At 38.3% G+C, this 25,905-nt stretch overlaps 1 protein-coding gene and 1 pseudogene across 5 annotated transcripts in view; both read right to left on the reverse strand.

Moving 5' to 3' along the window:
* Positions 1 to 25,905, reverse strand: part of OPHN1 (oligophrenin 1) — a 386,455-nt gene that overhangs the window by 38,629 nt on the left and 321,921 nt on the right. For all 5 annotated transcript variants that reach the window (XM_003816906.6, XM_014343473.4, XM_008970014.4 and 2 more), the window contains exon 19: positions 14,625 to 14,784. In XM_003816906.6, coding sequence (XP_003816954.2) covers positions 14,625 to 14,784 — 160 coding nt within the window. The remainder of the gene's footprint in view (positions 1 to 14,624; positions 14,785 to 25,905) is intronic.
* Positions 18,305 to 18,394, reverse strand: LOC112438551 (U6 spliceosomal RNA; annotated as a pseudogene).

Genomic DNA, 25,905 nt, shown 5'->3' on the forward strand with positions numbered 1-25,905 from the left:
ATGCCATGCTGTTTGATAGCATTTTACCCTCAGAACTTCTTTCAAAATTGGAGTCACTCCTCTCAAACCCGGCCACTGCTTTAGTAAACCAAGTTTATGCAATATTCTAAATCCTTGGTTATCATTTCCACAATGTTCACAGCATCTTCACCAGGAGTAGATTCCACCTCAAGAAACCATTTTCTTTGCTCATCCATAAAAAGTAACTTCTCATCCATTGAACTTTTATCCTGAGATGGCAGCAATTCAGTCACGTCTTCAGGCTCCACTTCCAATTCTAGTTCTCTTGCTATTTCTACCACATCTACAGTTACTTCCTCCACTGAAGGCTTAAGCTCCTCAAAGTCAGCCATGAAGGTTGTAATTAATTTTTTCAAACCTCTGTTATTTTGTTGATATTCTGACCTCCTCTCATAAATTATTAATATTCTTAATGACATCTAGATTGGTGAATGCTTTCCAGAAGGTTTTAAATTTACTTTGCCCAGATTCATCAGAGGAATCACTATCTATGGGATCTAAATCCTGATGAAATCTACTTCTTAAATAATAAGACTGGAAAGTTACTTTATTCCTTGATCCATGGGCTGCAGAATGGATGTTGTATTAGTAGGCATGGAAACAACATTCATTAATCTCCTTGCACATCTCCATCAGAGCTGCTGGGTGATTAGTACATTGTTAATGGGCAGTGATATTTTGAAAGAGAGCTTTTCTTTTGAGCAGTAGGTCTCAAGAGTGGGCTTAAAATATTCAGTAAAACATTCTGTAGACAGATGTGTTGTCACTTAGGCTTTGTTGTCCCACATATGCAGCATGGGCAGAGTAGATTTTGCATAACTCTTAAGGGCCCTAGGATTTACAGAATGGTCAATGAGCCTTGGCTTCACCAGCTGCATTAGCCCTTAATGAAAAGAGTCAGCCTGTCCTGTGAAACTTTGAACCCAGGCATTGACTTCTTTGCAGCTATGAAAGTCCTACATGGCATCTTCTTCCAATAGAAGGCTATTTCACGTACACCGAAAATGTGTTTTTTAGTGTTGCCACCTTCATCAATGATCTTAGCTGCATTTTCTGGATAACTTGGTACAGCTTTTACATCAGCACTTGTCGCTTCACCTTGCACTTTTATGTCATGGAACTGGTTTATTTCCTTAAACATCGTGAACCAACCTCTGCTAGTTTCAAACTTTTCTTTTGCAGCTTCCTTACTTCCTCAGCCTTCACAGATTGAAGAGTTGCAGCCTTCCTGTGGATTAGGCTTTGGCTTAAGGGAATGTTGTGGCTGGTTTGATTTTCTATCCAGACCTCTAAAAGTTTCTCCCTATGAGCAATAAGGCTATTTTGGTTTCTTATCATTTGTGTGTTCACTGGAGTAGCACTTTTAATTTTCTTCAAGAATTTTTCCTTTGTATTTACAACTTGGCTAACTGTTTGGCACAAGAGGCCTAGCTTTCAGCCTATCTCAGCTTTCAACACGCCTTCCTAACTAAGCTTAATCATTTCTAGCTTTTGAGTTAACATGAGAGACATGCAACTCCTTCTTTCACTTGCATACTTAGAGGCCTTTGTCGGGTTTTTAATTGGCCTAATTCCAATATTGTTGTGTCTCAGGGAATAGGGAAGCATGAGAGGGAGAGGGATGAGGAATGGCTGATCGGCGGAGCAGTCAGAACATACAACATTTATTTATTAAGTTTGCTATCTTGTCTGGGTGTAGTTCATGGAGCCGCAAAACAATTACATAGTAACATCAAAGATCACTGAACGCATATCACCACAACAGATGTAAGAAGGAAAAAAAAGTTTGAAATACTGCAAGAATTTTCCTAATGTAACACAGAGACAAGAAGTGAGCCCATGCTGTTGGACAAATGGCTCTGATAGACTTGCTCGAAACAGGATTGCCACCAACATTCAAATTGTTTTTAAAAATAAAATATTTGCAAAGAGCAATAAAGTAAAGCACAATAAAGCAAGGTATACCTGATGTAAAGAACCTAGCCTGGAACATACTGAGCACTCAGTAAGTGGTAGTTATTGCAATTATTATGAACCCTAAAAAGAACTTAAACCTATGTTTCCTTAGAGAAAGAGAAAACACAAGACACACAAAGAGGTGGGGAGGGAGGAGGGAGAGAGGGGAGAGGGAGGAACGGAGGGAGAGAGAGTGAAAGAGGGGGACAGGGAGAGGGAGAGGAGAGTGGTAGAGAAAGGGAGGGAGGAACAGAGAAATTTTCAGACTGGAGCAATAGGGAGTGAAGCAGTTACATGCTATGCAAATCAGGTGATATGAACTTAATTGCTCTTCAAGCTCTCTGTCAGATTAAATGATCTTATTTCCCTGCTCCAGTTATAAAAATTATTCACTTCTCATTGAAAAAAAAAAACCCTTCCTCACAGGTTGTTCTTCTTCAAGAAGCTACCCAGGCCTTAAGATAGATATGGGCTCACTGACTTCTACGATTTATAATGAGAGCTGACAATTCCACCTGGACAGGGTGTTGTCCACATGCCCTGTCTCCTGAAAATATACTGAAAGGCTCATTGGTAAGGAGCTGGTTGAGAGCAGTTTTGCCAATGTGGCAGTAGGCAGAGCTCAGAGAAGGTGCTTGGTAGGCTTAAAACCACACTCTCTTTAAGTGAGAAAAGTCTAGAAAAGCAAAGGGGAAACTTCCTGTTGTGCGTCTTCTCTAAAATTAAAATGTGGCCTGAATAACCCTGCAGTCATCACGGATTGCAACATCCTTCCCAAAGCTGGCCTACAGATGCAAACATTCAAGCCAAACTTTAATGTGGAAATATTGGCAATTGCTGTAGTAAGAAGAATCCACTTACCTCTTTTTCTGGTCTGTGGCCCTCCAAAGGCCTCACTTCAAAACTCTTTTTTAACAATGGGCATTAACCTGTGTGTTACTGCTATTCCTTTTGGGAAGAGAAATGGAGCAGATTGTCATCCTTGCTCCCAGACACTCTGGTTTCTTTGCTGTTCAACATGCCAAGCACACTGCTGCCTTGGGCCTTTCTACTAGGTTTTCCCTATTCATGGAATTGCTCTTCCCAAAGATATCTACCATACCTTGTACCCTTACTTTATTCAGTTCTCTGCCTAAATAACACGTTAACAGTAGCCTTGTCTGACCATCTTCCATAAAGGAACAACCCACTACCTTGCTTTACTTTTTCTTCAGAGCACTTGCCACCACCTGATGTATTGTTTATCTCCAGCAGAACATAAGACCCACAAAAAAGGGCCTTTGTTTTGTTTGTATCCCCAGAGCCTAGAACTTCACCTGTCCATAGTAAGCATTTAGTAAGTATTCATTGAATGAAGGGGTGACATTGGTACCTTAAAAACAGGATTATAAACTACAGATATAACTAGTGGAATTGGGAAGGGCAACTTGCGGAAAACTCCACAGTTTCTATTAAGAAAGGAGGAAGGAAAGAGAATATGGGCCCAAGATCTCTTAACTCACTGTTGGCAGTCCAATATTAATGAGAAAACTTTCAGAGCTGACAAGGGAGTTAGAATAGGTCCAAGAAAAGAAACCTAGCAAGCTCTACCTAATGCCCCAGTGGCTTCTTGTGTATCCATGAAAGGACTTATTCTAAGCAGGTTCTGAGAACGGAATAACAACCTACCCTTTTACAATAGCAGAAATAAAACCAGGCATGGTGGCTCAAGCCTGTAACCCCAGCACTTTGGGAGGCTGAGGCAGGAGGATCACATGAGGTCGGGAGTTCAAGACGAGCTTGGCCAACATGGTGAAACCCTGTCTCTACCAAAAATACAAAAATTAGCCGGGAGTGGTGGTGCACACCCATAATCCTGGCTACTTGGGAGGCTGAGGCAGGAGAATCGCTTAAACCTGGGAGATGGAGACTGCAGTGAGCTTAGATCACGCCACTGCACTCCAAACTGGGTGGCAGAAGTGGAGACTCTGTCTCCAAAAAAAAAAAAAAAAAGCAGAAATAAATCCTAAAAGAATGGGAAACTCATAGCATATGGAGACTTTCTAAAGGGTCAAATACTAGGTGGCACAGGATGCAAAACCAGTTCCTATGCATCTCATGCAATCATTGTGAAAAGGTAGTGACAGCAGTAATAGAAGGTGGAAATGGTGGTACTAGCTGCTGACCCAGAAGACTGACTAAAATGGCTTTGATGGAATAAACTTTTTCCAAGTTCAAGCCATGGGTCAGAGTTAGTTTTAATGGTCAACTCTTCTACAATGTTTACTACATGTCAGGCACATGTCTAAGTGTTTTATGTATATTAACTCATTTATTGAGTGTTTACAAGTTCCTTTCTCTGAACACAAATTCCTTTCTCTGCAAAGACAACCTGGGCTTGAAGGACATGATTGAACAACTAGCGCATTAGGGTAACCACAAAATAAATCCCTCTGTCTACCCCTTTCCACAGGATTAAGGGAGGAAAGAATAATTAGAAAGCTGAATGAATGGAAAGTTGAGAAAATTATCACTAGAACTTGACAGGGTACAGGCCTTCATTTTCCCTCCTCTGGACACTGTAGTGGTTCTTCTGTAGCTGAAAAATTAAGTAGGAATTCCTAACTCATAGACAGACTAGATCAACTCACTGGGGAGAAGACTAGAAAGAGGATGTGAGGCCAAAGGCTTGGCTGGGAATAAAGAATGTGCATTGTCCAAGGCCACCTGATAGTAAGAAGCAGGGCTATGATATGAACTCAGAAGTGTCTGACTTCAAGGCTAACGCTCTTTCCACTATAAACCATAGAAGGAAACATTTTAAGTTTAAAAATAACTCCTCGGGTAGAAACAGTATCAGGCAGAACTTATTTTCCCACCCTCCAAAACTCCAGAAAAAGGACAGACTGATTTGGCTTTCTGTGGACTGGTTAAGAACAATTAGGGCTTCATGGTCTCTGATAGTGACTTCAGAAAAAAATCCCAGAAGGTGGCCAAAGTAGAGTCTGGGGGCAAACCAGTGCTTATTTGTTTTCTGGGCATATGGTTGGCACTGAGTGCCATTCTAAAGGCCTGGTCTAAGAGAACTCAATATCCGAGGAATATTATTTCATTCTGATGGGCCTTGGCTGTTGTTTTGGGTTGTATTCAGGAAGGAGCCCAACTCCTGGAATCCCTCTCCTGAAGGCTTCTGGGAACTAAATCTGGACAATTTGCTGGGCTTTGAGACACTGCCGGGAGAGCGATCACCTCCATTGGGAAGAGGGTTAATGAACTGCTTGCCTGAGTTTGGTCACATATTAACCCCCTTATGGATTCTTCTCTGTCATGTCTTTAGGTGTGAAAGAGAGAAGAAATTTAATATAAGATGGTCATTTCCAATTGCCAAAGGCCAAGAGATCCAGACCCATTCTAACTCTTGGAAATCGTGGCAGAAATGAGCAACTATCCAGATTCTTTCCAGATGTCGCTTCAGGGCTGCAAATATCAGATTGTACAAAAAAAATTTTGCCTTTCTATAAATCAAAGCTACAAGACTTGGCCCTGATGAATCCCAGCTTTCCAACTGAGTCTCCATTTACACTCTGGCTAAGGCTATGTTGAGCTTTCTGGGTTCTGGTTATATTAGCAAAAACCATACTCTTAACTACACTAGAAACAAAGGTGGCAAAGGGTCAAAAGTAATGAGCTCTTAGCATTTGGCACAGACCACATTAAACATCAAGTGTGTCACCGAGTTTGCTTAGAGTATGTAGAGAACTTTGAAAGTATCACGTCTGTTGTTACCAAGAGCCAGCTTTTTATAAAAGGGCTGTCACTAAGGCTGTCTTTGGTCTCAGCAACACATAGTCTTTAAGGCCTTTTTAGATGTAACATTCTAGAATCCTGTCTAGTCCTACTCATCCAATATACTTATGGGAAAATCGATGTCCAAAGAGGGGGAAGTGACTTGCCCAAGGCCCCAAAGCTAGTAGGTGGTAGAACTGAGACTAGAATCCAAGAGTTCTAATGCCCAATCGGGTGTCATTTCCCCTAAAAACCAGTACCTCCTGCCTGAAACAGCTGTAGACTTCCACTGATTATATCTAACCGGTCTGTAATCTGTGTTCTAATTGTCTGTTCATTCCCCTTCCCAGTTGTCTTGGGAAGAAAATATCAAGGGAGAGAGAAGATAAAGTCAGATCCTGTTAAGGACATCTCTATCTACTCAGCATGGATTGTGAGTTTTCTACTAAGAATGAGATGGCAGATTCCAAGTGCAGTTTCTTTTTAGATCAACTTAAGATGCTTTTAGGTTGGGAAATTAAAGAGTTTCTTTATCATTTAACAACCATAAACAATGGTGTAACAGCTACTAAGAAAAGCCTCTTTTGACTACAAAGACTTAGTAGATACCAAGGTATTAATAAAAGTATTAGGAGGGAATGCCACCACAAAGACAGAGCTCATCTCCTGTCAATACAGCAAAGGGGTGGTGGTATAGGGCAGGGGCAAGTACTAAAATTTAGTGGCCAATGTACTATGTACAAAGTACTTGAAACATTTATCTCAATGACTCCTCCCAAAAACTCTATGAAGTATGTCTAATTATTGGTATCATTTTTTTTTAAATGAGGGAAACAAGGCTCAGGGGGGTAAACTGGCTTGTTTAGATGACCACCCAGCTAGTAAAGGATAAAGCTGGGATGTAACCCCTGGGCTGTCTAGTTTAAAGCTATTTTTCCATTCTTTCCATTATTCTCACTCTAGGGATATCTGAAGAGCTCACAGAGGTAGCCTGGACATTTTCAGAGTTCTTGGTAAGGAGTCTTAATCTAAGAAAGTAGCAATGACCCAGTTTTCAGTCTCCAAATCTCAGAGCAAAGAAAAAGTCCGCCCGATCTCTCATTGCTCCTCAATTGATTCCTGTTTTCTGAAATTCCTATTGGCCTATCACCAGACTGCTGAAGCTCAGTCTGCTTTAAGTCTAGCTGCCAAAGTACACCTATCTGGCCCTCTGGCACACTGGCCCCAGTCTTACTGTATTATCTAGACTCTGGTGTTCCAACCTGAGACCTCAGGCCACTCAAAGGAGAACAGCAAAGGAAAAAATATATGATACAAGAAAATCGCTGGCCATTGAGGGGAATGGACAATATGACCTTGGAGATATTTTCGATTCTCAAAAATCTCTGATTCTATATTCTTCCCCACCCACACACACTAGAAGCCTCCAAAAAGAAAATAAAAACAGATATTTGATTTTGATAGTCCATAGAAACTTAACCTCTGTAGACCTCAGTTTACCTGTAAGTAAATACTACATAAAGTTGTGAGAAATCGAGGAGATGCTTTGTGTCAAATGTATAGCACCATGTCTGACACATAGCAAGCTGTCAAAAAATGCTATCATTTTTACTGTGATAATTATTATTACAGCCCCAGCTAGAGAGAGAAAAAGGGAAGGAGTGGATATTTTCACCTCATTCTGAATCATCGGCATAATTGCCAGAATCAAAAGGGGAATCTTTTCTGCTCTCTGAACATTGGGGCAAACCTCAGATCACAACTGCATCCTACATTTATCACCCTATCTCATTGGGTTTGGACATGCTTATTCACCTCAAACAGGGCCTGACTTCACTTCAAAGCTATAAGTAACTGGGCATTTGAAGAATGTGTGAAGACCTCCACTTAGCCAAGGTGGAAAACTTGAAGCTACGTTTTCAAAGATTCATTGTAACTAATAAATACATCTGAAATCTCCCAATCTTAATAATTCTCTGCTCAAAGATATTTTTTCTCCAGGTTACATTTTGATCTTAATATTCAAACTTAAAGATATTTTTTCTCCAGATTCAATTGAGAATGTTTGCCAAATTCCAAGCTAAATACATATTAGATTCACATGTAGAGACTAATGAAAATATCCTTACATGTACAGATAATAAAAATGTTATTTTCAATAACTTTTAGCTTAACCTTATCATTTCAGAAATTAAATGTGAAGTAGAGTCTTGGCTTAATTAGATTCTCTCTCTTTACACATACCGACGCCCACCCCCCACCAAGTGTGTGTGTGTGTGTGTGTGTGTGTGTGTGTGTGTGTGTGTAGGTAGGTAGATATAGAGATACATTCTAAAATACAAATGTATAAAATATAAATCTATACAGTAAAATCTATAAAGTATAACTATATATTTACATTTACTTATATTTTAAAATATCTATCTATCTATCTTATTCCAGAAATCAGTTGGAGGGACACATTCATCTGTTCTCTTGCTACCCTCTGGTGGCAGACTGAAATTCACAAACACCACCTTTTAGAGAAAGGAGAGACAGACCAGGACTGGAAGGGTCTGTTTCCTCTAGGTTGCTAGACTGGGTGTCTGAAAAGTATATAAATCAGAGCCATTTCTTAACAGGGTCTCTTGTTTGCCTTCTCAAATCCATTACATTGCTACGACATGGGCTTTTTTCCTGGATGAGGTCCCATTTGGCCATTTGGGAACATAGGCAACACTGGAGTTCCCACAAACTCCACACTGAGAATAACCCAGCTTTCTCCGGCCAGTTTATAGGAAGAACTGCCTTCAACCATCCATGTCTGCAGAAAAGACTATACCATTCAGTCTTCCATTTCCCTGAACCATATATCTTAAGCAGTAAGACTAAAATCCATTTTGACATACACCGATAATAGATTTTCTAATTATCTCAAAAATAATCAACTATTCTCCCAGAAAACTATACTTAACACAGTTAGGCAAGATCCTTCCTGTATGATTAAAAAGCAGATGCCCACCCACTAAAAAGGAAAGACTGGAAATAAGGAGGGAACTCAAGAGTAGCTAGAATAGCTAAGTCATCATCAATGATGCAAAGAAAAGCACAGCTCACATCTCAATAAAACAGGTCCCCCTTTCCCTGAGGGGCAGCCTTAACCTGATAGACCTAAACTTAAGTCTCAGCTTTGCCACTTACTACACTCAATGCCTCCATTTCCTATCTCAGAAATGGAAATACAATCCATCATTCACAGAGTTAGAAAAAGGACTAAACGAGCTGGAAATACGCTGTCCCACACTGATTCCATGTTCACTGAATACAAATCTAAGTCTACAGGGGCAGAACCACTGCTTTCTAGCTCTTTGAGAGTGGTCTTGGGAGCAATAAAGGAGGAAAATGGCTGATGCCAGGTTGTGTAGGCGAGAAAATGAGTTTGCAAAGCACAAGTTAGACAACTGGTAAAAGTTTGTGGCTGGTATCCGAGTTCTTTTATAAACTAGTTGGGAAGAACTGTGGGGGAGAGCTGATGTTCCAAACAGTAGACAAACAGGAATGGAGCTGCAGAAATGCAAACCTGTTACCACTACCGTGGCATGCGAAAAGAGGCTTCATATAAAATGAAAAGCTTGGACCTGAAGGTCTTTAGGGCCCCTTTCCAGTTCTAAAATTCAAATGGATCTACCCTATATTTTGTCCCCTTAGGTGAAATAGCTCTGTCCTCAAAACTAAATTGCTAAGAACCGCCTTCAGAGATGACCTCTCTCTTCCCCACTAATTCCTGGCAGTTCCCCAAAACAAAATGTTCGGAAAACAGAAGTCAACCTTCCTCTGTCAGTCCAAATTACCTCTATGCCTCAAGCCAACAACTGATACATACTGCTAAGTGAGATGGGAAGAGAGAGAACTTCAGAATAATTGGCAATGTTGTTCTAGGGAATCAGTGTAGAGGTAGATCTTCCCCTATTATTTACCTACTTTCCAACTTAAAAAAGAAAAAATTTAGAAAAGATCATTCAAGTTGTTAAAAAAAATTTTAAGCAAGACTTAGTAATAGACTCCTTTAAGCATCAACTCTTCTGATTCACTTACACTGTATTTACAGACCCTGGATGCTCTTAAAAGAGAGACTGAAAGAAAGGAGTAACAAAGAAACTTAAAACCAATGTGTTTAAGCCCTTTTCTATTAAAGAGCAAGTGTAAATGGAAAAAACACATTACTGAAATTATAATATATTTCAACTGAAAAATCATACCCCATTAACTGAACAACTTGGCAGGAACATATAATCCCTATGTGTGAAGCGGCAACAGCTCTCACACATATTATCTCTTTTAATCCCACAACCATCGTGTGAGGTTACACTTACATAAGGTCTAGAATTTCTGGAACATTCTCACCCATATATCATTCTGCTATTTTTCAAAAAAGGTAACTTGATAAGTATTTAATAAACTGGGATTTCATTTCATATCTCCATGTAAGATGTTTCATTTGAAATAAATTCATAAATCAGAAAAGATCCTTGGTTACCATGTCTTTGTTTGGAAAACATGGTCAGCGTACATCTCTGGTATCACACAAAGGTCAGAACTTCGACTACTTAACACATATTAACAGGTTACAACGGTGTGAAAATCTCACTAAACAGCTGACCACTAGTTAATAGAAATGGCCTCCTATTATATCCTGGGAATAAGAGATAACTAGCATTTAATTGCTTTTCAAATCATGCCACATAATATGCTTTGGACATAGCAAAACCACACTTTTATGAACTAGATTGGGATTGAGGTCATTTGCCAACCAACACATTTTCTAATAAAATTTAAGTTGGCATTTGCCCCTAAAAATGCATAGAATAAAAACAAAAGAAAAATTATTTTGTTATACTAATGATGAGATGCTGTGTCACTCCTTTATCCACTTATAAATGAATTAGGACATTTAAGATGCAATGAATCATCATATAATGAATGTTCAGAATATGCTTCCAAGGCTCCCTACTGCCTTCAGGATAAAGACCAAACTCCTTAGCCAAGCATACATGACCCATGATCTGACCACCAAATGCTAGGATTAGAAAATTATTTTCTATCAAAAATCTTCACTATGTGGATGACCCTTCAGCAACTCTTGCCTCAAAGTTCCTTAGCTCTCTCATCTATAATGACCCTCACCTTCACTTACTTCAGGTACCCATTTGCAAAACACATAACAAAGATCTAGAGGTGGTAAAGTATACATTTGAACTGCCTGATTTCAAATTTGAGCTCCAACATTTACTTACTCCATGACCCTGGACAAGTCACTTAACTTCTCTGTACCTTGGTTTCTTCTTATGTGAAATGAGGTGTAAATGTGCTAATATGTGTAAAATGCTTTAAATAACTTTTTTTCAAATATTAATTAACATCCCTATAAAGGTTTTGTGTGGACATGTTTTCATTTCTTTGGGATAAATGCCCAGGAGTGTAAATGATGGATCCGATAGAAGTGCATGTTTAGTTTTTAAGGAACTCCAAAACTGTTCTCCAGAGCAGCCGCCCCATTTTATATTCGTACCAGAAATGTATGAGAGATCCAGTTTTTGTGTACCCTTGTCAGCAGTTGGTATTGCCACTATATATTTTTTTAACGTTACCTATTCTAATAGGTGTGTAGAGATCTCTCATCATGGTCTTAATTTGTATTTCCCTAATGGCTAGTGATCTTGAACATCTTTTCATATACTTAATTGCCACGCATACGTCATGTTCATGTCTTTTGCCCACTTTCTAATTAGATTGAATTTTTGTGCTGTTGAGCTTTGAGAGTTCTTTGTATAGTCTAGATATTAATCCTTTGTCAGATACGTGGTTTGCAAATATTTTCTCCAAATCTCGGTAGCTTTTTTTTCCATCTTATTAATAGGGTCATTCACAGAGCAAAAATTTTTAATTTTGATGAAGTCAATTTATTGATTTTTTTTCTTTAATGGATTATGCTTTTGGTATCATGTCTCCTCAATAAGTCCTAGGCTCTAACAGTTTTCTGTATTATCTTCTACAAGTTTTAGTTTTATGATTTATATGTAAATGTATGATCCTTTGTGAGCTCATTTTTATATAAAATGAGAGGTTTAGGTTGAGGTTCACTTTCATTACCTATAGAGCTGCAATTGCTCCAATACAATTCACTGAAATGACTACCCTCTCTCCCTTGAAATGCTTTTGTACCTTCATGAAAAATAATCAGGCCATACTCTGTAGGGCTATTTGTGGATTCTCTATTCTGTTCTATTTGTTTATGTAAGAAGTAGACAAGAGGACTTATCGGGTTACCTCTGCCAATTGTACACTGTCTTGATTACTGAAGCAATACAGTAAGCATTAATATTATTAATACCTACCTCCAGTTTATTCTTTTTCAAAATTGTATTAGCCCTTACAGTTCCTTTCCATTTCTACATATATGTCAGTATTATCTTGTCTTTATCTACAAAAGCTCTTCCTGGGATTTTGATATTGATTACCTTAAACTTATAATTTTTAAAGAATTGACATCTTTATCATGTTGAGTCTTCCACTCCATGAACACAGTATGTATCTCAATTTATCTAGATTTTCTTTGACTTCCTTCATATTCTCCACATTGCAGCCAGAATAAGCCTGTTAAGCCTAAATCAAATCCTGTCACTCCCATGCTCAAAACCCCCCTTCTATCTTACCCAGGCAGAGCAAATCTAAAATTCTTCCAGTGGATTATAAGACTCCACTATAGGATCTAGTCTGTCCCTCTCCATTATCTCTTCGAGCCCATCTTTTTCTATTTCATCTTTTGCTTAATCCACTCTAGCTAGTCTGGCCTCCTTGTTGTACCGTGAATATGACAGGCACACTTCTGCCTCTGGGATTTTGCACTTACCATTTCCTCAGCCTAGAATCCTTTCTCTCTGGATAGGTGAATGAATCATTCCTCCACTCCCTGTCAATCTCTGCTGAAAGGTCATCTTCTCTGTGAGGCCCTCCTCATTTCCTTATTTTCTCCTTTCCTATCTGTATTTAAAATTGCAAAACCACTTTCCAACCCTTCCTATTTCCCTTCTATGCTTTTCTCCTTAATGTTCATTACAATCTAAAATATTATATACTTTACTTACTCTGAATACTGTTTGTTTACTTTTTCTAAATATAAACTCTATGAAGATGATATCTAGAGTTCCTGAAACAGTACCTGGCATAAAGTGGGTACTCGACACATATTTGTTGGATGAATCAATTGATTTATCAATTTATCACATCTGGGCTCTAGAACAGGGGTCAGCAAATTACAGCCCACAGGCCTGTTTCCCATTTTGTAAATAGAATTTTACTAGAACACATCTACAACCATCTGTTTCCATATTGTGTACGGCTGTTTTCTCACTACAATGGCAAAGCTAAGTAGTTGTGACAGAGATCCATGGCCTGCAAAGGCTTAAGTATTTATTATACGGTCCTTTAAGGAAAAGCTTTCTGATCCCTGCTTTAGATTCACATAGTCAACTGCTCGCCAGGCATTGCTCCCTGGGTGTCTTTCAGAAATCTCAAATGCGACCTGTTCCAAACTGAACTTTCCTCTATCTCCCTCAAACTTTCCCATTCTGAATTTCTTATATGTATGAAGGACAGCCCCATCCACCCAGTCAGCCAAGTCAGAAAATCAGGATCCAGAAATCTCCCTCTCCCACATCCTTGGTGACTTCCAGTCACCAAGTCCTGCTGCTTTTGCCTCCCTGTGCTTCTTTATTGAATTATGCTTTTCCCTAGGATGGCACTAGCTGCTATGAAGCTTATACCCCAGTGTGCAGGGCCATCTGTTGCAAGTGTACGAGAATTTGTCAATAAATATTTGTCTTAACCTCATTCTGGGCATCATTTTCTGACTCTACCTTTGTTTTACCTTTTGTACTTGACCTGATTATAATGTATGATGCCTTATATTTTATGTGCAATATAAAATATGCTACCATATATACTTTTGGAATTAGATGGGGCTTGAATAAGTGTAAGTATTGATTTCTTTTTAGTTTTGATGGAGTTCAGGACCTGCTATCCCAAAATATGGCACTTTGGCGTTTGTGGAAACAGCAGAAGCAAGAAGGTTTCTCTACCTTCTCCCCTGGAGCAGGCCATAAAAGAATTCTCTGACCTTCCTCTGAAGTAGGTCATTCCAGAGGTACCCTCCCTATAACTGAAGGAAAAGAACATCCCTATCCTCGAAGACACAGAAACACCAAGAAGAATCTGAACAAACAAGCCTTGCTAAGATCCCCCTAAGTTTATTACCATTAGATCATATCCTTCTGTCTTCTAATCACTAATCTTCACAACGATCCATTTCATCAAACTTAGTATAAAAAATGCAAGAGTTTACCTGCTTCTTTGGGTCTTCATTTCTAAAGGTTCTTGTGTCATGTAAAACTTATTAAATAAATTTGTATGCTTTTCTCTTGTTAATCGGTCTTTTGTTATAGGGGTCTCAGCCATGAAACTAGCAATGGGTGAGAACATAAATATCTTCTCCCCTACAGTTTCATTGTATACAGACTATTTTTATACTATCATTTTCCTATTTACCCATCTGTCTCCATACTATACATTGTTAACACCTTAAAGGCACAGACAGTGACTTTTTCTTCTTCATTACCCCCAGTATTTAGCATGGTGTCTGAAAATAATACAGTTATAAGCTTAAGCAATGTTTGCTGAATGAATGAATTTCCCAGGGTCAGAGTTGCCATTAAATGTCATTGTGTCATAATGGGATTTCCTTTCACTGTCAACGTGAGCCAAGGAGGAAGACACAGCACTAAAAGGCAGTTGGGGGAAAGTGTCACATGTTTGAAAGACAGGTAGTGAGAATAGAAAATGCATACCTTGCCAAAGTGCTCGATTAGTATTTCCACCACTATGTTCTGGAATTTGATGTTCATCATGGCAGCCACAGTGTCCTCCTGAGCTCTCATCAGGGTGGGCCCAAAGATTACTCCCATGTTGGAGGGGGTCATCAGATTCTCTTTGCTGTGCTCACACACACTGCCAGAAGAAAAGGGGCAAGATTAACAAAATTTGCTCCAGTGTCCCCTTACAACCAAGGTGTTTTAGGTGCTGTAGAGGGTAAGAGAAACTAAAATGTAGAAGGAAAGGAGCACCTAAAGTATGTATTGGAAGGCAAGATTACAAAGGAAACAATCAGCAAAGAATACAAGATAGTATAAAATTAGGAATCAAAGTGGTTAGACATAGCTAACCTAGCTAACAGCATTGAAGGAATTAAGAGACAGATGGGGATGTGGGGAGGGACTAAAGCTAGTGGGATACTATTTGGAGAGGCAGGAGGGAAGCAAGAGGACATTCGAAGCAAGAGGAACAGCCCATATAAGTATAAAGCATGTACAAAGAACCACAAAGCACATTGAGAGAATGCCTACTAGTCTCTTAAATCAGCCCCTTCCTGACCCCCGTTAGAGAAGCAAAAACCTGAAAGAGCTGAAAGGGATCATTAAGACTTGCCCTTGATCATCTTCCTTATTTTACAGATGAAAAAACATAGGCCCAAAGAAGGAAAGGAATTTGCTCGAAGTCACAGTCAATTAGCTGTAGAGTAGAACGTGCAATCCCAGATTTTCTGATCCCTAGTCACTTTCATTGCTTAAATTCCCTTTAGTGGCTTCCTACTTTGGGATAGGGCCAATTCTCTTCAAAGTGACAAATGAGGCCTTCCATAACTTGAGTAACTTGACCCCTATTTCCAATCCCTACTCACTGCTTAGGCTCTGAAGCTGGGTTTGAATTCCAACACGGCCACTTACCAGCTGCGCAACAGTGAGTTCACTCACTCTAACCTCTCTGAACTTCAGTTTTCCCACCTGGGAAAATAGCACCCACTTCAGAGAGTTGTTGAATAAATAAAGACAAATTGCTTCAGCATGGTACTTGGCACCCTGGGAAGTATCTGTTGTTATTATTACCTCTCCAGGAGCCTTCAGGTACTGCTGACCTCTGACACTCTTGTTATACTAAACTGCTTAGATTAGGGTTGTCTGGTTATACCACATTGTTTCAGACCCCCATACCTCTCTGCTCATGTCGTTCTCTCTACCTGGAATATCCCCCTCTCCCTACATCTACAAAATGTCTATCTATCCTTGAAGATGCACATAACGTTACATCTCCTTCAGGGAGACCAGAGCCCACTGTGCTCATCTTAACTAAAACCACTGGCAAGCAGAGTAAGTTGCAATTTTCCGTTTACTTATCTGCCTCTCCTACTAAATGATAAACAACTTTCAAGTGTGTGTGCCTGCCACACAGCAGGTACTAATGAATTATTTGTAAAGGAATTGAGCTCCCTAGTGCTGTTTCAAACAGTCCTGGAGGCAGCCAAGTAAAAGGCAAGAATCTCTTTTGGTCAGTTGGGCTGTAGGAACAGCCCAACTGACTACCCGAAACACTCACTCTCCACACCTACCAAGGCTAAGGCCCAGAAGAGAATGGCAGGTCCTTAACACTGAGTGGGTAATTGAGGAGGACAGAATCCTTAGACAAATCTTAATGTGAAGTCTGTTAAGCCCTAGACAAAGCTGAGTACCATTCAGATGGAAATGAACAGCAACCATTCATAGCTTTTGATATTGCTGGGCTGGTGATGTGTTCCTTTTAACAGTTTCAATACCCCTGCAATTAATCTTTATTTTTAGTGACGGAAGTTTTTTTCAGATATTAAGATGGAAAAGTATCTCCATGCTAACACCAAGTGACCCTAAAAGGCTAAACCGCAAGGACACTTGTGTATCTCCTTTTGTGAACTTTGAAAGGAACTGATCTTTGTTCAGTGTCCCAGCAGCTCACAGAATCATCACAACTCCAAAAAGCAGAGTATTTTAGCTTTGAAGCCTAGGTTTACCAAGAGCAAAGCACTTGGCAAGGTCATATGGCAAGGCAGAGATTCAAGCCCATATTGGCAAGGTCATATGGCAAGGCAGAGATTCAAGCCCATATTTGTTGCTCCCCAAGTCTTATAGTCATCCCATTGCATCCCACTGCCTGCTTGTCTAACTTTTCTGGAGAAATCAAAACTCATATGTGGGCTCTTCTAAGCTAAAGCCACCTTCTGATTCTCTGAGGGAGTTACTTGGCATCCCATTTAGGATACTCTTCCTTCTTGGCCTTCTTATGAGATTTGGAAGTTCACCTATTCTTTGGGGAAATTGCTTTGCATTTAGCGTCTCTCTTTTTATTATATATTTTGAAAATCAGTATGGGGGATAAGTAACATTCCAAATTGTGGGTTAACAAGATGAATGAAACCAAAAACAAGAGTATGTGATGTTATTTGACAGCAAAGGAATCTTGAACTCTCTAGTCCACTGAGGTTGGTTGTGAGAAGCCTCCAGTACAGAATAAAATGATTCTGATTGCATGGTTTAGATTAGAGGTCATAAATTTAAATGTCTAGAGGGGCAAGGCAGGTAACTTACATGAGAGAAATGGGCCTGGTGAGAAGTGGCTGCCACATTTAAACAAGCAGACATTCTTTAGACCACCATTTTCCCGCCACTCACTTAGAGACACACCATCAACAGAATTACTTCTAGTTTTAAGAAAGGGAAATTCCTAGGTCACATCTAATGTAACTCTAATATAATATTTGTTAAAACACTTGGGAGTGGTGAGGGCTATGGCAAATTAGAAGCTTGTGCCCATTCCAAAGCAAGAAACCATTACTCAACCCCAACTGATTGCTGCCACGTGGGCATCAATCAACACATGGCCAATCTTGTTTCATCTATTTCCCCACCCATTTCCCCTCCTCCCATGTTATTTTGAATCAAATCTAAGACATCATATTATTTCATCCACAAATATTTCAGTTTGTCTTGAAAAGATTAGAACTGTTTATAAACATAACATTGATTTTCAGATGTGTACAGAATTCAGATTACAATTTGAGAAAAAGTGTTATTAGAACTGATGAAATTTGGTTTATGTGCTTGTTAGTTTTCATGTATACTCTAAAACGTATTAGTTATGATTGTAGTATTCTAATTGTGAATACACGCATACTCTAGGGGTGATTAATGAGTATTTAAAAGACTCAGGTAAAAGTCAGAGGGGCTCCTGTAAGTTTCAGCTAACATTATCTCCAACCAACACCAAAGGCTTTGTTAATGAGCATAACATAAGGTAAAAATGAATTATCATTGCCTAGATGTATTAAAGACATATGGACTAGCTGAAAATATTGTACAGACACTCTCAGCCCTGCATTGACAGGGTAGAAAAATATAGCAATGGTTAATCTTAACATCAGTAAGGTGAATCAACCAATCTTATGCATCTTCAGATGTGATGCAGCATATGGTATATACAACATCACATGTGATTTGTTCCAGCCAACAAATAGTTAACTTGAATCCATCTAGCCTTTAGATATAACCTCTACTTTACAAAACATACAAGAAGTAGAGGAATTAGCTGAAATATATGACAAAGAAGAAAGCAGACAAAACTAGGAAGTAACATTCTACAGGACAATTGGTCTTCTCTTGTTGGTAAAACAGTATCATAAAAAAAGGCACTGGGCAGGGGCCATGCTAATCTTCTCTGTATCGTTCCAATTTTAGTGTATGTACTGCCAAAACACTCCTCAGCAAATGCAAAAGAACAGAAATCATAACAAACAGTCTCTCAGACCACAGTGCAATCAAATTAGAACTCAGGATTAACAAACTCACTCAAAACCACACAACTACATGGAAAGTGAACAGCCTGCTCCTGGGTGACTACTGGGTAAATAACGAAATTAAGGCAGAAATAAATAAGTCCTTTGAAACCAATGAGAACAAAGACACAAAATTCCAGAATCTCTGGGACACAGCTAAAGCAGTATTCGCAGGGAAATTTATAGCATTAAATGTCCACAGGAAAAAGCGGGAAAGATACAAAATCGAAACACTAACATCACAATTAAAAGAACTACAGAACCAAGAGCAAACAAACTGAAAAGCTAGCAGAACACAAGAAATAACTAAGATCAGAGCAGAACTGAAAAAGATAGAGACACAAAAAATGCATTAAAAAAAATCAATGAATCCAGGAGCTGGTTTTTGAAAAGATTAACTAAACAGATAGACTGCTAGCCAGACTAATAAAGAAGAAAATAGAGAAAAATCAAATAGACACAATAAAAAATGATAAAGGGGATATCACCACTGATACCACAGAAATATAAACTACCATCAGAGAATACTATAAATACCTCTACACAAATAAACTAGAAAATCTAGAAGAAATGGATAAATTCCTAGACACCTACACCCTCCCAAGACTAAACCAGGAAGAAGTTGTATCCCTGAATAGACCAATAACAAGTTCTGAAATTGAGGCAGAAATTGATAGCCTACCCACCAAAAAAACCCCAGGACCAGACGGATTCACAGCCAAGTTCTACCAGAGGTACAAAGAGGAGCTGCTACCATTCCTTCCAAAACTATTCCAAACAATAGAAAAAGAGGGAATCCTCCCTAACTCATTTTGTGAGGCCAGAATCATCCTGATACCAAAACCTGGCAGAAGACACAACAACAACAAAAACTTTCAGGCCAATATCCCTGATGAACATTGATGCGGAAATCCTCAACAAAATACTGGCAAACCGAATCCTGCAGCGCATCAAAAAGCTTATCCACCACGATCAAGTTGGCTTCATCCCTGGGATGCAAGGGTGGTTCAACATATGCAAATCAATAAATGTAATCCATCACATAAACAGAACCAATGACAAAAACCACATAATTATCTCAATAGATGCAGAAAGGGCCTTTGATAAATTTGAAAATCACTTCATGCTAAAAACTCTCAATAAACTAAGTATTGATGGAACATATCTCAAAATAATAAGAGATATTTATGACAAATCCACAGGCAATATGATAGTGAATTGGCAAAAGCTGGAAGCATTCCCTTTAAAAACCGCCACAAGACAAGCATGCCCTCTCTCACCACTCCTATTCAACACAGTATTGGAAGTTCTGTCCAGGGAAATCAGGAAAGAGAAACAGAAACAGAACCAATGACAAAAACCAGAGGATTATCTCAATAGATGCAGAAAAGGCTTTTGATAAAATTCAACACCCCTTCATGCTAAAAACTCTCAATAAACTAGGTGTTGATTGAACGTATCTCAAAATAGTAAGAGCTATTTATGACAAACCCACAGCCAATATTATATTGAATGGGCAAAAGCTGGAAGCATTCCCTTTGAAAATAGGCACAAGACAAGGATGCCCTCTCTCACCACTCCTATTCAACATAGTATTGGAAGTTCTGGCCAGGGCAATCAGGCAAGAGAAAGAAATAAAGGGTATTCAAACAGGAAGAGAGGAAGTCAAATTGTCTCTGTTTGCGTATGACATGATTGTATATTTAGAAAACCCCATGGTCTCAGCCCAAAATCTCCTTAAGCTGATAAACAAATTCAGCAAAGTCTCAGAATACAAAATCAATGTGCAAAAATCACAAGCATTCCTATACACCAATAACAGAAAGCCAAATCATGAGTGAACTCTCATTCACGACTGCTACAAAGAGAATAAAATACCTAGGAATACAACATGCAAGGGACGTGAAGGGCCTCTTCAAGGAGAACTACAAACTGCCACTCAAGGAAATAAGAGAAGACACAAACAAATGGAAAAACATTCCATGCTCATGGATAGGAAGAATCAATATCATGAAAATGGCCTTACTGCCCAAAGTAATTTATAGATTCAATGCTATCCCCATCAAGCTACCATTGACTTTCTTCACATAATTAGAAACAACTACTTTAAATTTCATATGGAACCAAAAAAGAGCCCATATAGCCAAGACAATCCTAAGCAAAAATAACAAAGCTGGAGGCATCATGCTACCTGACATCAAACTATACCACAAGGCTACAATAACCAAAACAGCATTGTCCTGGTACCAAAACAGATATATAGACCAATGGAAGAGAACAGAGGCCTCAGAAATAACACCACACATCTACAACCATCTGATCTTTGACAAACCTGCCAAAAACAAGCAATAGGGAAAGGATTCCCTATGTAATAAATGGTGTTGGGAAAACTGGTTTGCCATATGCAGAAAACTGAAACTGGACCCCTTCCTTAGACCTTATAGTTAACACAAGGTGGATTAAAGACTTAAATGTAAGACGTAAAACCATAAAAACCCTAGATAAAAACATAGGCAATACCATTCAGGACATAGGCATGCACAATGACTTCATGACTAAAACAGCAAAAGCAATGGCAACAAAAGTCAAAATTGACAAAGGGGATCTAGTTAAACTAAAGAGATTCTGCATAGCAAAAGAAACTATCATCAGAGTGGAAAGGCAACCTACAGAATAGGAGAAAATTTTTGCAATCTATCCATATGATAAAGGGCTAATATCCAGAATCTACAAGGAACTTAAATTTACAAGAAAAAAACAAACAACCCCATCAAAAAGTGGGCGAGGGAAATGAACAGACACTTTTCAAAAGAACACATTTATGAGGCCAAGAAACATATGAAAGAAAGCTCATCATCACTAGTCATTAGAGAAATGCAAATCAAAACTGCAATGAGATACCATCTCACGCCAGTTAGAATGGCAGTCATTAAAAAGTCAGGAAACAACAGATGCTGGAGAGGATGTGGAGAAATATGAATGCTTTTACTCTGTCGGTGGGAGCATAAATTAATTCAACCATTGTGGAAGACAGTGTGGTGATTCCTCAAGGATCTAGAACCTGAAATGCCATTTGACCTGGTAATCTCATTACTGAGTATATACCCAAAGGATTATACATCATTCTACTATAAAGACACATGTACACGTATGTTTATTGCAGCACTATTCACAATAGCAAAGATTTGGAACCAACGCAAATGCCCATCAGTGATAAACTGGATAAAGAAAATGTGGCACATATACACCATGGAATACTATGCAGCCATAAAAAAGGATGAGATCATGTCCTTTGCAGGGACATGGATGAAGCTGGAAACCATCATTCTCAGAAAACTAACATAGGAACAGAAAACCAAACACCACATGTTTTCACTCATAAATGGGAGTTGAACAGTGAGAACACATGGACACAGGGAGGGGAACATCACACACTGGGGCCTGTCGGGGGGTGGGGGGCTAGGGGATGGACAGCATTAGGAGAAATACCTAATGTAGATGATGGGTTGATGGGTGCAGCAAACCACCATGGCACGAGTATACCTATGTAACAAACCTGCACGTTCTGCACATGTATCCCAGAACTTAAAGTATAATAATAATAATAAAAGAAACAAGCACTGTGCTAGATTAAAAACACAATAAGGACATAAATAAAATGTGTTCCTATATTGAATACCAGATTGGACAAACACCTATAAAAGGCCACTTTTGGGTCAAATGGGAAAAAGTTAATATGGTCTGGAAAAGTCAAAATTGTTAAAATGGAAAAAGTAGACTAAAGAACAGCATAATCTCATTTTGGTAAAAAAAAAATGCAAACAGGTATGTGTATACAAAAATGCATGCACACACACACAAAGAGAGAGAGAAAAAGAGGGAGGGAGAGAGAGAGAGAGGAGAGAGAGAGAGAGAGAGAGAGATCCGAAAAAACCTGAACTATATTAACAGTAATGATTATTGAATGTTGGGAACAGAAAGCTTTTCCTTTTTTTTTTTTTTTTGGCTTTTTAAAAATTTTCTAACTTATACAATGCACAGTATTGCTTCTCAAATAAGAGAAGTATTATTACAAAAGTAAAAAGAACCTAGTAAGCTAATAACCCATACCCTTCAGAATGGTAGCCCAGGCCTAAGGTTACATAGGGGTACTATATGGTAGGATTTTATTGTCTGGCTCCAATCTTATCTGCCTCCAGTGAACCTTTCATCCAAGATGTTGTCAGGCAGGGCATCTGAAAGGACAGAGAGCTGGGACTTCATTTGAGTTTGCAGAACAGGTTGTTCAAGTCTTTTTTCGTCTGCCTGCTGATAAATAGCTATAAGAATGGCAGAATTAGGCCCGGAGCTTGCTTCCATTGTAATATTCCACTGGTAGTAAGATTGCCAGGGAGGTGACCTTAGAGTTCTCCTACTTCTGACTAATAGAAGCTACAGATACTAACCAAAAAGAACTGGATAATTGAGAACCTCAAATTGGCTGAGGTCAGTTTGGTTCTGCCTGTTATTAGCCTAGAAAACAGGCTGTCAGTGGAAACACAGTACAAAGGCATAGATGTACTCATCATATAGATGATGAAAGCAGCAGTTGACAGGCAAGATAATTATGTGCATTTTAAAAACACTTGAATTTTCTTCTCCTGTATAAATTTCTCTATTGAAACTAAGCCTATTTTTTATTTACATTTCCCTACAATTTTCATTATAAACATTTTCAAACATACAAAACAGTTGAAAGAGTGGTACTAGGAAGACTCATACTGTCTATACCTAGACTCAAAAATTAACATATTGCCATATTTGCTTTTATTCTGTCTATATTTTTTCTTAATCCTCTGAAAGTACATTGCTTCAACCCTAAATACTTCAGCATTCATCATCAAAGAATAAGCACATTTTCCTACAAAACCACAATAACATGCTTGCATCTTAGAAAACATAGATTCTATATCATCTAATATCTAGTCCATATTCAAATTTTCTCAAATGTTATGGGAGAAAAAGTCTTTTATAGCTGCGTTTTTCAAATTTGGATCCAAACGAAGCTCTTATACTGTATTTGTTTGTTTCTTTAGTCTCTTTATGTAGAACAGTACCTCTACCACTTTTTCCCACAACATTGACTTTTTGAAAAGTCCAAGCCTTTTCAAAAGCTTTATAGACTGTCAAATACTGTGTGTTTTTCTATACTCTTTATTTCCTGCAAATTGGAAAGAATTAATTTGATTCAGGCTACGTATTTTTGGCAAAAATATTTCACAGTTAATGTTTTATAATTTTTATTATGTCTACTTAGGAGGTACATAAGGTGGTTTGTTCCATTATTTACAATGGCACAATCTCGGCTCACTGCAACCTCTGCCTCCCAGGTTCAAGCAATTCTCCCACCTCAGCCTCCAGAGTAGTTGGGATTACAGGCATCCACCATCATGCTCAGCTAATTTTTGTGTTTTTGTGGAGACGGAGTTTCACCATGTTGGCCAGGCTGGTCTCGAACTCGTTACCTCAGGTGATCCACCCGCCTCGGCCTCCCAAAGTGCTAGGATTACAGGCCTGAGCCACTGCACTTGGCCTGTTCCGTTATTACTGATGCTAACTTTGATCAATTACTTAAGGTGGTGTCTGCCAGATAGGTTCATTGTAAAGATACATTGTTTTTTATTTGTGATTAGTAAGTAACTTGTCAGTAATACACTGGAATAATGTGAACATCCTATTCCTCAATACTCTTGCCCAACAGTTTTGATTCATGTCTAAAACAGATCACTTAGATTGCAAACTAATGATTTTTCTAATTCTGTCATTCCTCCTATGTTTATTAGCTGGTATTCCTTCTGCAATAAAGAGATTTCCTTCCTCTACCCACCTCCAGGAGTTTTGTTTTTCAACATGTAATAACCAAATACATTATTTATTGTTATTGATGTTCAGGTTGGCTCAAACATCATCAGTGTCAGCCCTTTCAAGGTTTCTACGTCCTTTGGACGTGACACTATTAGTGTGACTCTGTTCTTTCTTGCTTGGTGGAACTATTTATCCAAGACTAACTTTGTATTTTCCTTGCTCCAGACATGGAATCAGCCATTTCTCTAAGCACCCCTGATTCCTTTGAAAAGGAAATGCTATTTAAAAACAAAAAACTAGGCACTAAGTGTATTCACTTCTTTTTGGGTAGAATCCCTTCGACACTGTTTCAGTGAATGAAGTTTTTTCTTCTTGTTGCTTTCTCTTTAAATCATGAATTCATATTAACATTCTTAATTTAATTTTAATGTTAAAATTTTTTTTCCTTATGTCTTTTTTATCAGTATCTCTTTTGTACACTATAAACTTAGCTTGTGATAACATTAACATATTTACTTTTTTGCTTTATCTTTATAAGATCTGTGTGTTTGTTTCAAGTTAAATTATATTACTACTATTAATAAACCTACTGAGTGTTGCTTAAAATTTTGCTCTTCTTGTTTCTAGAGTACATCTCATTAAGGATGAGTCAGAGGTCTGTGTTGACACGTTAGTTGAAATAATTGCTTTCTCTCTGTAATTATGCTATCAAGTTGATAAACACTTAGGTTCATTAAAGTCATTTGCTTTTATTGGTGTTCAGTTTTACGGTTTATAATTTTTGATTTAATTTTCTTTTTTGGATATGTAAAACATTAATATGGCTTAAAAGTCATAAGTATATAAGGAGGTATACTTAGAGGAATCTAGCTCTTACCCCTATCACCTCCACCCTACTTACCACACCTATCCAGTATAACCACTTTCATTAGTTTATTTTTATAATACATTTATTGAAATATGTTTTACATATCAGAAAATTCACCTTTTTAAAGGTTATAATTAAGTGGTTTTTAGTATATTCACGGAGCCGTGCAACTGTCACCCCTTATATAATTCCAGAAATTTTCATCATTCCAAAAAGAAACCTCATACTCATTATCAATTACTCCCCATTACTTCTCACACCCCCACTTCCCAGACCTTGCCAACCACTCATCTACTTTCTTTCTCTATAGATTTGTCTACTCTGAACATTTCATATCAATGAAATCATATAAAATATGTACTTTTGTGTCTTGTTTTTTTTCACTTAGCATAATGCTTTTAGTGTTTATTCATGTTGTGGCATGTATCAGTACTTCATCCTTTTTTATGGCTGAATAATATTCCATTGCCTGTATATCACATTTTGTTTACCTATTCATTAGTTAACAGACATTTGGGTTGTTTCCACTTTTCAACAACTATGAAATAATGCTGCTATGGACATTTGTGTACAAGATTTTGTGTGGAGACATGTTTTCATTTATCTTAGGTATATACCTAGGAGTGGAGTTGCTGGATCTATGGCAACTCTACATTTAACTTTTGGAGTCATTAGTTTTTTTTAAATTTATCTTAGTGTATGCTTCATTTGACAAATTTTT

Source organism: Pan paniscus, chromosome X, assembly GCF_029289425.2.
Source record: "Pan paniscus chromosome X, NHGRI_mPanPan1-v2.0_pri, whole genome shotgun sequence".
Taxonomy (NCBI): domain Eukaryota; kingdom Metazoa; phylum Chordata; class Mammalia; order Primates; family Hominidae; genus Pan; species Pan paniscus.